Genomic DNA, 18,308 nt, shown 5'->3' with positions numbered 1-18,308 from the left:
TTCTTTGAACTGGAGTATTTTTTTTATCCCCATCTCATCATTAAATGTTGGAAGTGTTGGGAAAAGATAATTTGTCTTTTTAGTTCCCAGATCTTTGCACTAATAGGAGGAGCTGCACCCAAGAAGTCTCTTTTGCTTGTGGACATGACTCATGACTCATGGAAAATGGACCTCGGGCCTGATGCCATGATTGGATGACTTTGGGGGTCTTGGGAGGGGGTGAGTCTGTTTTGCATGTGGGAGGTATGTGAATTACTGTAGCCAGAGGGCAGACCATAGTAGCTTGTTTGCAGAGATGGCTGTGATAACTCTTCCCATCCTTGTATGTATAGCCCTTGGCAGTGTGACTTTGGCTTTTCTCCCATTAAGAGATGGCATCTCTTTTCCCACCCCAAAAGCAGAGATATGACTTTGCCAACAAAGGTTTGTCTAGTCAAAGCTATGGTTTTTCCAGTAGTCATGTATGGATGTGAGAGTTGGAATATAAAGAAAGCAGAGCGCTGAAGAATTGATGCTTTTGAACTGTGGTGTTGGAGAGTCCCTTGGACTGCAAGGAGATCCAACCAGTCAATCCTAAAGGAAGTCAACCCTGAATATTCATTGGAAGGACTGATGCTGAAGCTGAAACTCCAATACTTTGGCCACCTGATGTGAAGAACTGACTCATTTGAGAAGACCTTAATGCTGGGAAGGATTGAAGGCAGGAGGAGAAGGGGATGACAGAGGATGAAATGGTTGGATGGCATCACCGACTCAATGGACATGAGTTTGAGTAAGCTCCGGGAGTTGGTGGTGGACAGGGAAGCCTGGTGTGCTGCAGTCGTGGGGTCACAAAGAGTCGGTCACAACTGAGCGACTGAACTGAACTGAACTGAATCTTAGCTGGCCTTGTGGCTTGCTTAGACCATTAGAATGTGGCCAAAGTGGTATTGTGTAAGTTCTGGAGGCTAGTGCTTGTGAAGCCTTGCAGTTTCTGTCTTCACCCACTTCTTAGAGCGCTGCATTGAAGAAGTCCTGGTTTAGCCTACTGGAGGGCGAGGGGTCCCATGCAGTAGAGATGAGCTGTTCTAGTTGAGGCTCCATAGACCCAGCAGCCAACAGCTGACACAAACCTTCAGGCATTTGAATGAGACCATTCAGCCCTACTCAAGTCACCAAATGATGATATGCAGACTGAGTGGCCACAGGCACAGCCAGAACTGCCTGGATGAACACAGCTTCACAAGCAAAGAAAACGGTTGGTGTCCTGAGCAAGCCACTGAGTTTGAGGTGACTTGTTACGTAACGGAACAGAGCATAAGAGATGTGGCACATGAAGGACAGTGAAATCATCTAGCATTACATCCCTGGAGTCTCAGAGGAGGAGAGAGAGCAAACCGAGCAGAGGCAGTGTTTGAAGAAATCACCGAGCGGAAGCACGATTGTCCTCAGTCATGTCCGACTCTTTGTTGACCCTTTGGGCTGTAGCCTGCCACACTCCTCCGGCCATGGGATTTTTCAGGCAAGAACACTGGAGTGGGTTGCTATTTCCTCCTCCAGGGCTCTTCCCAATAGAGGGATCAAACCCATGTCTTTGGCATTGCAGGTGGATTCTTTACCTGCTGAGCCACTGGGGAAGAGACAATGGCTAAGAATGTTTCTGAACTAGTGAACTAATGGCTCAGAATTTCCTGAAAAGATACCAATCACAGACTCAAAAACCATGATGAGCCCTGCAAGGATAAGTACAGAGAAAACCACATCTAAGCTTATCAGAGTAAATCTGCCACCTCACTCCCCTAAAAAGAGAGAGAAAAAGAGAAAATCTTAAACCAGCTGCAAAAAACAGATTACTTTCAAAGGAGTGACAGTGAGATTGTTAGCTCTCATCTCAGTAGAAATCAGAAAACATTGGGGTATCTTTAAAGTGCTAAAAGAAAATAATTGCTAGTATAGAATTCTGTATCTAAGGGCAATACGCTTCAAAACTGAAGATGAAAGTTCTTTGACTACAACAGTACTGTATATTATGTAATGTGAACCAGGAAAGTTTTTCATCTGGAGCAAGTTGTACATTTGGCTGTTTGGAATTCATGGTAATACTTTGCCGTTTTGTGGAATTTGTGTGCATGTTTTCATAATATTTTGTCCTTTGCCCTTGTAACATGTGTTTATGTATCTATCAGTTAATAGTTATATAATTGAGAATACAGTACCTTAAGACGAGATGAGAGTATGAACTATATACATATATATATATATATATATTTTTTTTTTTTTTTGTATTTCTAACAGGGTCCCTGACACTCCCAGGCATTTATTTGCCTTTTGAAGTGGAAGCAGCTTATCAAAATAGAAAAGGACTTGCCCCTTAAGAATTTGTTCTATTTTATTGTCTAATATAGGTTCAAGCTGAAGTTCCTGGATCTCCTATCTTTGTGATGAGACTAGCCAAACAGTCTCGTCATCTGGAGGTGCAGATCTTAGCGGATCAGTATGGCAACGCCATCTCTCTGTTTGGTCGTGATTGCTCTGTGCAGCGCAGGCATCAGAAGATTATTGAAGAAGCTCCTGCGGCTATTGCTACTCCAGCAGTGTTTGAACATATGGAACAGGTGTGTGTGTGAGAACTACTACTCATTTAATCCATACGCCCATCTGAGAATAGGGGAATATCAGGCAATTATTCTGGATAATTGATAAGATTGTATCCTTCAAGAGGGAGAGGACGTAGGTATATCTATGGCCGATTCATGTTGATGTATGACAGAAATCAACACAATATTGTAAAGAAATTATCATCCAATTAAAAATACACTTTAAAAAGTATCCTTTACCTAGAGGAAAAATAAAAATTCTGCTTTTCTCCCTCTAGTAGAGATGCCAGTGAACACTGCAAACTCTAAATTAGTTAATGCTTTTGACAAAAAATTTCAGTGTACAGTTTGAGAAGGGATAAAGAAATATTTTGGAATTTTTAGTCTTATTCTTTGGTTCTTTAACAAGCGCGTGATAAGCTGGTTGTTAAGCTGGTAGTTCCATTTTCTAAATTGATTATCCCTCCGTCTTCAGATGGATTTATTCAAGTCCGTTATCTCTTAAAAGGTCCTCTAAGTAGCTTTCAAGTTTACATATTCTGTTTTATTGTATGAAAAAAACAATCTCTCAGCAGTTTTATAGGGTCCCTTGGAATTAGCTATAGTTTAGAAATCTGAACATGGTCTTTTTTGGAACTCAATCTTCTTATTGGAGATACGTTTTCCATCTCTTTTTTTTTTTTCTCCTGGATTCCCAAGAAGCTAAATATATGGTTGTCTGTGTTTTTACATTTCATCTCTACGTGTGTGTGTTTATGTGTGTATTGAGACTATTCTTTAACTACTGTAGTGAAGTGACCTCCAAAATACAATGGCTTAGGGAGTTCCCTGGTGGCTTAGTAGTTAGCGTCCTGGGCTTTCACTGCCGTGGCCAGGTTCAATCCCTGGTTGGCAGACAGAGATCCTGCAAGCCATTCAGTGCAGCCAAAGATAAAAAACAAGTAGAAAAACCCCAAAATACACTTCAGTTCAGCTCAGTTGTCTCCGACTCTTTGCGACCCCATGAACCACAGCCCGCCAGGCTTCCCTGTCCATCACCAGCTCCTGAAGTTTACCCAGACTCATGTCCATTGAGTCGGTGATGCCATCCAACCATCTCATCCTCTGTCTTTCCCTTCTCCTCCTGCATTCAGTCTTTCCCGGCATCAGGGTCTTTTAAAGTGAGTCAGCTCTTCACATCAGGTGGCCAAAAGTATTGGAGTTTCAGCTTCAACATCAGTCCTACCAATGAACACCCAGGACTGATCTCCTTTAGGATGGACTGGTTGGATCTCCTTGCAGTCCAAGGGACTCTAAGAGTCTTCTTCAACACCACAGTTCAAAAGCATCAATTCTTCGACGTTCAGCTTTCTTTATAGTCCAACTCTCACATCCATACGTGACTGCTGGAAAAACCATAGCCTTGACTAGATGGATCTTTGTTGTCAAAGTAATGTCTCTACTTTTTAATATGCTGTATATGTTGTTCATAACTTTCCTTCCAAGGAGCAAGCGTCTTTTAATTTCATGGCTGCAATCACCATCTGCAGTGATTCTGGAGCCCAGAAAAATGAAGTCAGCCACTGTTTCCCCGTCTATTTGCCATGAAGTGATGGGACCGGATTTCATGATCTTAGTCTTCTGAATGTTGATCTTTAAGCCAGCTTTTTCACTCTCCTCTTTCACTTTTGTCAAGAGGCTCTTTAGTTCATCTTTGCTTTCTGCCATAAGGGTGGTGTCGTCTGTGTATCTGAGGTTATTGATATTTTTCCCGGTAATCTTGATTCCAGCTTGTGCTTCTTCCAGCCCAGCGTTTCTCATGATGTACTCTGCATATAAGTTGAATAAGCAGGGTGACAATATACAGCCTTGACGTACTCCTTTTCCTCTTTGGAACCAGTCTGTTGTTCCATGTCCAGTTCTAACTGTTGCTTCCTGACCTGCATACAGGTTTCTTAAGAGGCAGGTCAGGTGGTCTGGTATTCCCATCTCTTTAAGAATTTTCCACAGTTTATTGTGATCCAAACAGTCAAAGGCTTTGGCGTAGTCAATAAAGCAGAAATAGATGTTTTTCTGGAACTCTCTTGCTTTTTCGATGATCCAGCGGATGTTGGCAACTTGATCTCTGGTTCCTCTGCCTTTTTAAGTAAGTGTAAATTCTGTTTCTCTCTTTCATCATAGTTCAGAGGTGAGCTGGTCCCAGGGACCCTAGTTTATTGCTTTGCCATTTGGTGGTTTATTCACTCAATCGTGTCCAACTCTTGCAACCGCATGGACTATAGCCCGCTAGGCTCCTTTGACCAGGGTATTTCCCAGACAAGAATACTGGAGTGTGTTGCAATTTCCTTCTCCCGGGTATCTTCCCAACCCCGGTATCAAACCCGGGTCTCCTGCATTGCAGCCGTATTCTTTACTGACTAAGCCACCAGGGAAGGCCATTTCCTAGAAGAGAACAGCAAACTATAGCTAGCAGGCCAAATCCAGCCTGTCACCTGTTTTGTCAAGAAAATTTTATTGTAACACAGCTTGCTAATTTATTTATCTATTATCTATGGCTGCTTTATCTCTGCAGTGACAAAACTGAGTCGTTGTGACAGAGACTATATGGCCCACAAAGCTGAACATAATTATTATCTGGCTTTTATTGAAAGTTTGCCAACCCTTGTTTTAAGGTGTCATCATCTTCATTATTTGAGCTGGCCTACAAGAACGTGTTCACATTGTAGCATGTTGGCAGGGGGCAGAGAGGACTTGGAAGGCAAGCTTGTATACCTGTGGTCAATTCATGCTGATGTATGGCAAAAACAATCACCGTGTTGTAAAGTAATTATCCTCCAATTAAGATAGATAAATTAATTTAAAAAAATAAGATCTAGAAGTCACACATCTTACTTCTGCTCACTTTTCACTGGATGAAATTCAGTTACACAATGACACCTAGCTGCATTGGATGTTAGGGGTTGTAATTACTAGTTGAGCTGCTTTTTGCTCAGCTGAAATTCAGAAGATTCTATTGCTAAATGGATGACACAAAGAAAAGTTACTGGAAGGCGTTTAACCTCTGTGTCTCAGTCTGCTCCTCTGGCCACCCTTTATCCTTTCACACCCTTTTTCTTACTCTTAGAACTTACTTAGCCTTTCCCCGTAGAAGACAGCCCAAGGTCCCATCCAGTTAACTGTGTTCAACCCAAAGTCCAGGCTCTCTGGATGGTGTGCACTCCTCTGTTATATGTGCATGTAGCTTTTTATGGACCAGTAATTGCAAATCACCTTGTGACACCTCCTTTTGCCATATATAGTTCGGAGTAGGAACAGGATGCCTCCCATTTAGAAAAAAAAAAGAATGAAAAACAGACAATAATCACTAGTCCACAGCAGTTACCACGTTCTTGTAGGTAGGGATTGTGGTCATTTGCTGTCATGCGGTGGAGTAATTCCTCAGTGAGCCCTCTGACTGCCCTTGGTTCTGCTCTCTGAAAGTAACTTCTTTGCCCATCTTTAAGGCCTTGTTCTCTAGGATGTTCTTCCTTGTTCACCTCTCTCTGTGGTTGAGCTTTGGTGATCATGCCTTCTTTAGCAGAACTTTCCCAGTTCACTTCCTATTAGTGCAGGATTCGGGCCACAAAAGATTACTGAGATTATCAGTCATGGGTTTGGAAAGCCAAGTTTTTGGTATGTTTAGCAATATGATTCCTTCACAACTGAGTAAGTTTCTGGACTCTTTGCTTCTAGTCAGCTTCAGGTAGGAGTAATCATACCCAAGGTTTCTCTGGACATAATTTTTCCTCTTTATTTACTGCCTTCTGTATTCAGCTCTTTTTCTCTCCTCCATTCAGTAAGACTACCTCGAGGCCGGCTGAAACTACAGCAGCCGCCCTTGATCTCATCTTTGACAGCGTGTTGCTTCAAGGCAAAATTCTCATCTTTGGTTTAGGGGTACAAAGCCTTTTGGTTTTTTCACATTCTGACTTTTTCTAGCCATTTTTCCTAGGGCTTAGTTGGTATTTTGTTTGCATTCCAAGTTATTTTAGGAGACAGTTTACCAAATGTGTGTGTGTTTGCCTCGCTGTGTGGCTTGCGGTATCTTAGTTCTCCAACCAGGGATCAAACTCATGCCCTCTGCAGTGGACATGTGGAGTCTTAACCACTGTACTGCCAGGGAAGTCCCTCCAAATGTTTTCTTATGCCTCACAAGGAGCCCACCAGTTTTCCATTTTGCAGTATCTGTTTCCTTGAGAACTACTACCCTATTTTTAACTCTGTATCACATACTTTAGTTTTTTTCAACAGCAACATCCTTCCTGAATTTAGTAGTTTCTGTATTGATTAGGGTACAGGTTAAGCTATTGTAGTAACGAAATCTAAAAGATACAACCGCACAATAGGTTAGAAATTTATTTTTCCTTTTCATTCATAACCTGAGGTGATTAGGACCATTCTGCTCCATCAGACCATTTTGGGATTCAGGTTCTTTCTCTTTGGTTTTGTCACTCTTAGTATGTTCTCATCTGCATGATGAAATAGGCTTGCACTGTCATGACCACATTCCAGTCCGTAGAAAGGAAAGAGCTGAGAATAGAGGGTAAGCAATTCCTTTTCAAAACATGAATCAGGGATTACCCTTTACTCACCCATTCTGACATTGCATTTGTTAAAACTTAGTCACTTGCTGTCAGAGTGGAAAATCTAGGCTCTATCTGGACACCCATGTCTCTAGGAAGAATACTGGAAATACTGGACAGAGGGTACAATGAAGACTCTGCCATGGTGCTTTATCTCGCCTGCATAAGGTGGGATTACCTGTGACCCCAAGTGGAAAACACTGTTTTCACTCAGCTTTGAACTGAATTTGTCATCCATGTGTAGGAATCTTGTGTAATAATCAAAGAGGGCGAAATTTATTCTCATATGGCCACAAGCCTTTGATAGTTCTTATAAACACTAGCTCTTTGAGAGGGAGAAGCTTCAGATGAGCAGTGGGCCATCTGCTGGACCAGGTGAGGTACTTAGATTGGCTTCTCTTTCTTTGAGTGTGCGGTGAAACTTGCCAGGATGGTTGGTTATGTGAGTGCGGGAACTGTGGAATACCTCTACAGCCAGGATGGCAGCTTCTACTTTCTGGAACTGAACCCTCGGCTCCAGGTGGAGCACCCCTGTACAGAGATGGTGGCCGACGTCAACCTCCCTGCCGCGCAGCTCCAGGTGAGTCACCCTGCTCTCAGAAGTTTGGAATGAGAGATGCCCGCCAAACTGGCTCAACCAGCCTGTGTTAAGAGAAGAGTGCCTCCTATCCAAGTCTCGTGTGATGCTCCTCTCTTAAAGCTGGATGGCTTGGGATGTGTGGATGGGTTTTCCTGGTATGGAACAATTCTGGAGTATTACTTTTTAGCCCGACACATCTGATATAAAATGTCATATTTTTGCAAGACTCTTTACAAATGATATGCTGTACTCAGGTGTTTTAATTCTGGGAAACCTTACTTTTTAATTGTCCTCTACTCCTTTTTCTTCCCTGGAGAAGGAAATGGCAACCCACAGTATTCTTGCCTGGAAAATCCTATGGGGCAGAGGAGCCTGGAGGGCTACAGTCCATCAGGTCATTTTTTTGAACTTCCCTGGTGGCTTAGTGGTAAAGAATCCGCCTGCCAATGCAGGAGAGGTGGGTTTGATCTCTGGTTTGGGAAGATCCCCTAGAGAAGGAAATGGCAACCCACTCCAGTATTCTTGCCTGGGAAATCCCATGGGGCAGAGGAGTCTGATGGGCTACAGTCCATGGGGTCGCAAAAGAGTTGGATATGACTTAATGACTAAATAGCAGCTCCTTTTTCCTAGTGTAATTCCACTTCAGTGGCTGAGGTTTTTCCTGGCAAGAGTGTGGCAGCACACATTTATTTTTATAATGTTTAAAATAGCACTGTTAATATTATTTTCTCCATTCTGCCCAGGAAACAGATGCTGTGGGAAGCAGTAATAGCTAATGATGAAGTTTGATTTGATTTGTAAATACATATTCTTTGTCCACAATGGGAACCCCTTTTGGTCCCCAGTGGTCCCTATTAAGGAACCCAGTAAATGAAGATTTATGTATATAAATCTACCTATTCCATTGATTTATGGGGATAATTTGGAGGTAATTATGACATAGTTAGGACTTTTTAGCTGTCTGAACTTCTTGGAGAGCCACTGACATTGACTCTTCCCTTGGATATTTTCATTCTGATTAAAAATGTCATATTTTTGAAAGACATTTTACAAATAAGGGTGATGGAGAAATGACGATTAGAGGGAATCTCATGTCTATTGCATTAGGGATTTGGGGACTTTTTAAAAAGTGGGAAGTAATTAATACCTTCTGTGTGTTTTGTTTCAAATAATTTAGAATTGCTTATTCAGTGATGTAGAATGTAGACAATAAAAACAAAGTGTTTTAGGTGGTGGCTACTCAAGTGAAAAGTCTTCTCCATCATCTGATAGCCTCCATGTTTTAAGGGAAGTAACTGTGAAAGATGAGTGACGTGTGTTTTATTACCTTTCAGATTGCCATGGGGATCCCTCTGTACAGAATCAAGGATATCCGTATGATGTACGGGGTTTCTCCCTGGGGCGATGCTCCCATTGATTTTGAAAATTCGGCTCACGTTCCTTGCCCAAGGGGCCATGTTATTGCTGCTCGTATCACTAGTGAAAATCCAGATGAGGTAACCCATCACTTAAAGGGTTTACACTTTTTTTTCCCCCACTGTGAACTTTAATATTAAGATGCTATCTGAGGGCATATCTAAAGTACCTTGGGACCTCCCCTGGAGAGGGAAATTTATAGAGGCTTCATGGGAGCAAACAAGTAAGTGATCACTGTTGCCCTGGTCATTGAGTCCTGCCTGTGTCACCGCCGAGTCCTCAGTGGGTCTGTAGCGCTGGACACTGGCCCGCAAGCCTGAATGGTTTTCCTGTGCCATTTCCACTCATGTCTCTATGTGGTTACATAGAACCCAACCAGTGAGTTTATGAACGTTCTCTTTCTTGTAAATATAATATCATCTCTTATTCTTCACTCCCTAACAGGGTTTTAAGCCCAGCTCAGGAACAGTTCAAGAGCTGAATTTTCGCAGCAATAAGAATGTTTGGGGTTATTTCAGTGTTGCTGCTGCAGGTGGGCTTCATGAATTTGCTGATTCTCAGTTTGGTCACTGCTTTTCCTGGGGAGAAAACCGAGAGGAAGCAATTTCGTGAGTATAATAGCATGTGGTTGCATTTCAAAAAATAAACTTGTGGTAATCTTCAGTGAAGTGTGAGCATGAGAAAGGGAATCATGTATTGCTATAGAAGCAGTAATGTGGATAATCTTCTTGTAAGAAATATATCTTCAATTGTAGTTGCATTAATGTTGTATTAAATTTATGCAGTGTTTGGCAGATGTTTCTCTGTTACTCTGAGCCTTTTCAAATAATTTTTTGTTTTCATGTGTTTTTGATCAACTTATAAAATGATTAAAGATATCATATTTTTCTATAAAAATAGTATTGTTATTTGGGGCAGAAGTAGATTTTTGACTAAGACCTTGACATCTTATATCATGGATAAGATCCATTATTTGTCATCAAAATAAAGGTATAGCTATAAATGTCCTGTAGTCATTTAAAATAATAAAGTTAAGCTGTTTATTACATGAAAAGGGCTTAAGGGAACTGTCCACATCACTTTATATGAGGGACCTCAATGTGCTATGAAATATATGCACAACTTACAATATAGCTAGTATATTATAGCTATTAGTTAATAGTCTATTGAGTGTAAACATTTAATATTTAACTTAACATTAAGTTTTGCTTGCCTGAAAAGTAGGGCCCTAAGAGGTGATTTTGACAGGTTAGATATTTTAGAATGTCTATCCAAAATTGATTTACCTGTTTTATATTTTTTAATTGTCGATTGACTTTCACCAAGGATTTAATACTATTCCTTTGACTTTTAACCTGTACACCCAGATTATGTAATTAGTAAACACTTATTAATAATGTTGGTTTTTAATAGTGTTTTCAGAAGTTGGGAAATCTCAGTTTTTCTGTATTTTGTGCTCTACAAAGCAGTGCTCCCACAAAAACCATCTGGTATAAAGTTGCCTTTTGCATCCTGCTTTGCCAAAGTGAAGAAAATAAACCTAATGTTTTGAATAAACTAGAGTATAAACCTAATGTTATGAAGAAACTAGAGCTTGCAAACCGGTGGTTTTCTGGCTAGTCACAGCCACTGATGTGTTTTGATTGGCTTATAGAGTATTGTTTAAAAAGTGGGAGATTGAAATAAATGCATGCATTTCTGCTGTCTCTCGAAAAAAATGGGGTGACAATAACATTGGTTTTATATTCCATTTGGCCAAAGTTAACTGAGGCTTTGTGTGACTGCTTCTCTTAGAGGAAACACGAGCTCTCTAGTTCACACAGTCCCCCGTCCAGCCTGCCTCATTCGTTTACATCCCCAGAGTGGCCGCTATTGATATTTAGGTTTCCAGTCTTGATTGGCAGGCCACCAAGCCTTCTCTCCAGGACACATCTTATGACTTGCTCCAAAAGTCTTGCTTCTTACTTCCCAACCTGCTCTGGACATCTATCTGCAGTGTAAAGCTGCCAGGCTAACGTTGAGCATATGAAAATTACGGTCTCTGCAATAAGTGTGCTTTCTTTTTTTAATATTTTATTTATTTGTTTGGCTGTATTGGGTCTTAGTTGTGGCACTTGGGGTCTTTATTGTGGCACAGAACTCTGTAGTTGGGGCACGTGGGCTCCAGAGCACACAGGCTGTGTTGCCCTGCAGCATGTGGGATCTTAGTTCCTGGGCCAGGGATCGAACCCATGGCCCTTGCATTGCAAGGTGGATTCTTACTCACTGAACCAGCAGGGACGTCCTGAAGCACACTCTTGACCCCGTGCCAGAGTTCACTCTTCAGCTCAAAGTTTGTTTCTTCTTTCTTCATGACATTAGGCTTATATTCTTTAGCTTGGTGTTCACTGATCTTCTCTAGACTAGTTCCAGCCCATGTTTCCCTTATTATTTCCAATGGACTATAATCTAAATACCACGAAAACAGAACTGTGTGTGTCTTGTTGCTGAGGTGTCCCCTGAATGTAGTAAGTGTTCCATCGATGCTGACTTGCCCCTCATCCTTGTCCTCATTACTGTCTGCTTCAGTTGTAACATTCCCTGGACACAAGCCCTCCTTATTTCCTTTTTCCCTTTGTTTCTACTGTTCCCTCTCTCCATTCATTCATTTACTCCATTCAACAAATACTTACTGAATATCTTAATGGTTTCATGCAATATAATGAGGATCACCGTAGGGTCTGTGCCATCATGGAACTTGATGATCCAGGGTAAGAGAGGCAAGTAAGCCATTGAACAGAATGTAGGAGGTGCTGTCTCTGATAGTGAGATTACGTGAGGGTGTTACAGGAGCGTGGAGCTGAGTCAGCTACGTCCATCCAGAATGGGTCAGGGAAGGTTTCCCAAAAGGAAGGGATGTCTAGATGCATATCTGAAATGTGTAGAGGAGTAAGCCAGGCCAAGATAGGGCATAGAGAGGAGGATGGAGGTGGGAAACTGAGAACTCCTGGGCCACCTGGAAGAATATTTCTGTCATAGTCATAATCTTAGCTTTACTTTTATCCATTTCAGACCCTGTATCCTTTTTTTCCTTAACTGAGGAGTAGTTGATTTACTGTGTTGTCTTAGCTTCAGGTGCACAGCAACGTGATTCCGTTTTTATATATTTTTTCAGATCATTTTCCATATAGGTGATTAGTTGACTGTAGTTCCCTGTGCTGTGCAATAGATCAACATTGCTTGTCTGTTTTAGGTGTAGTAGTTTGTGTCCATTAATCTCAGGCCCCTAATCTACCCCTCCCCACTCCCATTCCCCTTGGGTAACCATAAGTTTGCTTTCTATGTCAGATCTTACATTCTTTATGAAACCAAAGGGAGGCGGGTCTTCTCCCTTCTTAGAACCCCTTGGCGCTTTGCTTTTATCTCTCTACTGGTATTTATGATATTCTGCCATAAATGTTTAAAGTGATTACTGTCTCCCTTAAGAGCTTAGTATGTGTCTTGAGTCTGTGGGATGCATAATAAATGTCAAAGTAAGGACCTGCCCTGTTCAGGATAATACAGAGCAGAAATATACTGGGAAAAAGCTCACAGTATTGAAATCTTGTTAAAATGTGGTTATTTAACACTTAATTGGGAAGTAAGCAAAGTAATGAGCAAGTCATTCTATAGTTGGCTAAAACACAGCTTAAAAAAAAAGAAACACTCTTATGTGCAGTGTCAGGCTGACACCCAACTTTCTCTTTCCTGGTTACCTTCATTGTATGGAAACCTTTAAGTTAAGGTCTTAGTGTTTGTAAAAATTCACTGAACAGTGTACTTAAAATAAGTATATTTTATTATATATAAATCTTATTTAGATAAAATAAAAAGGGCTTAAGAAGGGGAGAATTATGCCCTAATTCTAGTTAACCATCAATCAATGAATGGAATGATGGAAACAGTGAAAACAAAGGGTGGTTTGCACATAATTTGTTCTGTGTTCTGTATAACGAAGTGTCTGTGATCTGCTGATGCTCAGATGGTCAGATTAGTCAGACTCACAAGTTTGCTAACTTCTTGAAAATTCTGTCTGGAATGAGCACATGTGTATCTGCACCCTCATTTGTTCTTGGGACTGTGTGTTTCTCTCCCCTCCCTCCTAAGACTCCAAAGGGATGAAATAGTTCTTGAAAATAGTTGAAAAACAGTAGAACATTTGTTGCTGAAAGAGATCTGCTTCTGTCCTTCTTCCAGAAACATGGTGGTGGCTTTGAAGGAGCTATCTATCCGGGGCGACTTTCGAACCACAGTCGAATACCTGATCAAATTGTTGGAGACTGAAAGCTTTCAGTTGAACAGAATCGACACTGGCTGGCTGGACAGACTGATAGCAGAAAAAGTACAGGTGGGTATTTCTCCACTTACACAAGCAGCTTCTGGGATTGGGTTTTTATAGGCTTGTGATGAGATCAGTCCATGCCTTTAGACAAAATTTATTTGATTCTAATACAAATGGTTCTAGGTCTGTGTGGAAAAGTCTAGGAGTCAGTGTGATTTTAGCACTGTAAGTAAGCGTTCTTGTGCCTTGTTATGCAGTCATTGTATAAGTTGTTATATTACTTCCAAGGATATAGTTGAAGAGAGGCGTGCAGAGATTGGAATCAGTATTTTCTTTCTTCATTTGATGTTAAATGTGGTTGAGTTCTATCTGTCTACCAAGTACTGATGAGAGGGCTTCATTTTAGTCAACAGAGGTACCCTTTGTTCCTGAACTGCTGGACTAATATAAACTACTCAAGATTTTGTATAAAATTGTTGGATTCATGTGTATTACCTGGAGGTAGTTTACATACCATTTTTCTTTAAGATTATCAGTAGCCAAATCTTTGCACTTTTTTTGAATTTATTTGTGACAGAAGCTTGTTTTTGAGCTTCTCTTCGATTGACTCAGTGAAAATCTTAGGAGGGTGGGGGGAAAGGTGGTTTTCATCTCTATTCAAATTCTAAAAATGTTTTTTGTCTCAAAAATCAGTTGGATAATGAGGATGGAGATTCTCAGTGGTCGCTGATTCTTCAAGCACATTTGAGCCTGATTTAAATTGAGGGGCCATGGTGCCAAGTGACTGAGTTTGCTTTTGATTTGCCGCCTTTTCGTCCCTTTCAGGCAGAGCGACCTGACACCATGCTGGGAGTTGTCTGTGGGGCTCTCCACGTGGCAGATGTGAGCCTGCGGAATAGCATCTCCAACTTCCTTCACTCCTTAGAGAGGTAGGCTTGTCATTCTGTGTTCCGTGCAGGCTAAGTCATGGTCCTGAGCACGGGCCTGACGTTCAGAGACCCATTTATTCTCTCTGTTGCTGGCAGCTTGTGAGTGCTACTTGTTCACTGACTGTGGGGGCAGGGAGGAGAAGGGATGTAGGAGTTGATGGCAAATGGTTTGGGGGCTCTAAGTGTAGATTCTAGAAATTGGTTTATACCATGGTTAGAATTGGTTGCTTTGTAAAAACTGAAATCTTTCTATACAAGCATCCAATCTCTCTGAGCCCTGGTGATAAAAATCTGGTGTTTTTCTCTAGTAAGGCACCCTGGATACTTCATATATTACCTGCAACACCTTTCAGGAATTAATAATTGAGGCTGATATTCATGATGACCTCACAAGTCTTTCAAGTATAGGATCAGACTTGTGTGGCTAAACTTATTTCCAGCACTGGTTCTGGAAACTTAAGTTCTACCTCCGAGTCCCTGGAGGAATTGTCCACAAGGCTAATCGTTTACAGCACTTTATCACAGGCATTTAAATTCAACTGAGATTTCATTTATTCAAGTCTTACCATGAAGCTCTCTCACTGTGTTACACTGACGCTCTGTATAAACAAGTGATATATTCACATGGTTCAAAATTCAAAAGGCAGTAAAAAAATATATAGTGATGAGTCTCCTCCTTACCTCTGTTTCCTGATCATCTAGTTTCCTTCCCTATAATCAGCCTATGTTTCTGTTTTTATTTTCTGTTATCTTTCAGCTATATGGCAGATACATGTAAGCATATATATGTAATATTTGTTCCTTCCTACCTCCATTTTTTTTTAATCACAAGTGATAGTGTACTGTGAAACTATCCTGTACAATTTCACTTACTTTTTTTTATTTAACAGTGTGTTTTAGAGAGTGTTTCATATCAGTGCATAAAAGACTTTATCTTTTTAATGGCTGCATAATATTCATTTATGTGGCTTTTTCAAAATTTATGTCTCTGTCCCTTACTGTTGGTCCTTTAGCTTGTTTTCAGTCTTGATATTCCAGGAAATGCTATAACCAATCACCTTTGAGAGCCCTTGTAAGCTTTTAGAACTTTCTAGAAGTAGCTCCCACGTTGCTGTCTTTCAGGGGCCAAGTCCTCTCTGCACATACACTTCTGAATACAGTAGACGTTGAACTCATCTACGAGGGAGTCAAGTACGTACTGAAGGTATGCCGAACCTCATAAGGTCTGTGCTATCTCTTTTGCCTCTGTCTTTGTCAGCTTGCTTCCTTTAGGTCAGGTGATGGAGGGAAAGTTTGGTTCATTGCAGGGCTGGGCATGAGTGAAATTACAGTCGTTATTAGTGTCAGTAGCCTGTGTCAAAGCAGTATTTGATGAGTCTCTGAAAATATTTTCGCTGTTGTTCAACTTCACATGTGCAACCAAGAGATGGAGGAGACAGAGAACCGTCAGAGCAGGGAGATGTATCTAAGGTCCCCCTCGCCCACAGCACTAGTGCTCAGATGCCAGTGCCATGAAAATAGAGCATGGTGCTCTTTCCTCTCCAGTAGAGCTTCCCTTAACTATTTATTTATTTATTTTATTTGGCTGCTTTGGGTTTTAGTTGGAGCGTGCAGGATCTTTAACTGAGTCATGAAAGCTCTTAGTTGTGGCATATGGGATCTAATTCCCTGACCAAGGATTGAGCCTGGGCCTCCCTCACTGGGAGCTTGGAGCCTCAGCCACTGGACCACCAGGGAAGTCCCATCTGATAGAGCTTGCGCACCTCGATCTCTGAGATACTGAAATTTTGTCTGGCACTCTCCCTGGAAGGAACACACTGACTTGTCTCTTTGGTTTCTCATTTCTTACAGGTGACTCGACAGTCCCCGAACTCCTACGTGGTGATCATGAACGGCTCGTGTGTAGAAGTAGACGTGCATCGGCTGAGCGACGGTGGACTGCTCCTGTCCTATGACGGCAGCAGTTACACCACGTACATGAAGGAGGAGGTGGATAGGTGAGTGGCTCTTTGGGCTCCGTTTGCTGGTCATTGTACCAGCCTTTTCTCTCGGTAGGGCGTATTTAACTCTTGGGGTTTGTCAAGGTCTTTTTGGGGAGTCTATTCTAATTTTTTAAAAAATAGAACATTTACCTAATAAAAATTTCAAGAGTATTAGAAGTCTTTAAAATTAAAAATAATATCTCTCCACCACTGTAGGGTGGGCAGACAATGAAAACTAAATTCCCTTTTTTATAGGCTACTACTGTTAACAGTTTCTTATATGTCTTTACTGAAATTTTGTATGCATATATAAGTTATATATATGTACATACTGTGTTTTTCTTTTAAACATATTCACAAATAAAAGTAACCTTTAGTTCTGCATCTTATTTTTTCCTTTAACATATTGTACTCTATTCAACACCAATCTTTGTGGTGTTGTGATAATTAAATGAATTAACACATGGAAAGGGTGTAGACCATTGCTTGGAACTAAGTAAGAGTTTGAAACATCTTAGCTATTACATCATCAGCACCTTCATGTCTTTTTTCTTCCTGCTCAATGGAGATGTCTATCCTTTTTAATGGTCAGATAATCTTCCATTATATGGATGTACCGTAATTAATTTAATTTGACTATTATTGAAGGGAATTTTGGTTATTTGGCATTGTAAACAAAGATGCAATAAATGTCCTGTGTGTATGTGTACAATGAAGTTTTCAGGTTTTTTTAAGATTGACATCATTCTACCTTTATTCTTTACAACTTAAGATGCTTTATTAACTTAGATAACTCCCACTTATCTCTAGGTATCGCATCACAATTGGCAATAAAACTTGTGTGTTTGAGAAGGAAAACGACCCTTCGGTGCTGCGCTCACCCTCTGCTGGGAAGTTAATCCAGTACATTGTGGAGGATGGAGGCCATGTGTTTGCTGGCCAGTGCTATGCCGAGATCGAGGTCAGGGTGGTTGTTGGGCTTCCAGGTCATGGGAGGGAAGGTGGGCAAAGAGTTGGCTGGGATGGACTAGGACTCAAGGGTAACAGAAAGGAAGTGAAAAATAGAAAGGAAAGAGTATCTGTTTGATTAGGGTTATGAACCTTAGCATTTTATTTATTTAAAAAAATATTTTCTTTTGTGTGTGTGTGTGTGTGTGTAATAAAGTTTTATTAAAGTATAAAGGAGCTAGAGAAAGCTTCTGACATAGGCATCAGAAGGGGGCAAAAGAGTACCCCCTTTGCTAGTGTTAGCAATGGAGTTATATACTCTCCAATGAATCCAAAGAGTGTCTGGAGGTTGTAAAGACCTCACCAGACCTACTCCCATAATTTACATTTTAAGATAACAGAGTTGGCTAGAAGGTTTAATCCAAAGATTGTCCTCAGGCAGGATACATTATTCTTATATAATCCTAAGGAATAGAGGAAAAAAAGTAAAAAAGTTTGTCCTTTCTTCCTCCTTGAATATCCCAGACCTCTCTCTCCTTGGGGACCCCTAGACTTCTTATCAACTTGCCTAGGAAATGACTCTCATTCCCCCCTTTTCTTTTAGGAGAATTATGTTGCCTAGGGAAAAGGGGCGTCATTCTCATTCCATAACTGCTTCCGAGCTGACAAGGGGCGTTGTCCCTAAATTGGTGAGGCAACATATTCTCCTAATCCTCATAGTGAGGATGTCTGATCCAGGGGCTCCAAGTAATAGTTGGAGGAGGCTGTGGCACTCATAGGAGCTCGGACAACTATTTGTAAATTAAAAGCTTTTAGATGGTTAGAAAACCCCATTGTACAGTTATAGATGTAAGGCAAAATAGTCATTAAACCAAGTTAAAATCAAAATGAAAAGTCACATTATGTCCATAGTTACATCAGTCCATCTTAAGGTTGTTAGATGTCATCAGTTTAAGAAGAGGCATCACATGCGATT

General features: G+C 41.0%; 1 protein-coding gene across 5 annotated transcripts in view; it reads left to right on the top strand.

The window, feature by feature from the left end:
• ACACA (acetyl-CoA carboxylase alpha) overlaps nt 1–18,308 on the top strand; it is a 277,348-nt gene that overhangs the window by 105,375 nt on the left and 153,665 nt on the right. For all 5 annotated transcript variants that reach the window (XM_061142719.1, XM_061142724.1, XM_061142721.1 and 2 more), the window contains 9 exons: nt 2,385–2,594; nt 7,587–7,757; nt 9,092–9,253; nt 9,618–9,781; nt 13,389–13,539; nt 14,299–14,402; nt 15,525–15,606; nt 16,254–16,399; nt 17,195–17,345. In XM_061142719.1, the coding sequence (XP_060998702.1) occupies nt 2,385–2,594; nt 7,587–7,757; nt 9,092–9,253; nt 9,618–9,781; nt 13,389–13,539; nt 14,299–14,402; nt 15,525–15,606; nt 16,254–16,399; nt 17,195–17,345 (1,341 nt within the window). The remainder of the gene's footprint in view (nt 1–2,384; nt 2,595–7,586; nt 7,758–9,091; nt 9,254–9,617; nt 9,782–13,388; nt 13,540–14,298; nt 14,403–15,524; nt 15,607–16,253; nt 16,400–17,194; nt 17,346–18,308) is intronic.

This window comes from Dama dama, chromosome 5 (assembly GCF_033118175.1).
Source record: "Dama dama isolate Ldn47 chromosome 5, ASM3311817v1, whole genome shotgun sequence".
Taxonomy (NCBI): Eukaryota; Metazoa; Chordata; class Mammalia; order Artiodactyla; family Cervidae; genus Dama; species Dama dama.
Note: the sequence above shows the minus strand (reverse complement) of the source record. Positions and strands in the feature narration are given on the sequence as shown.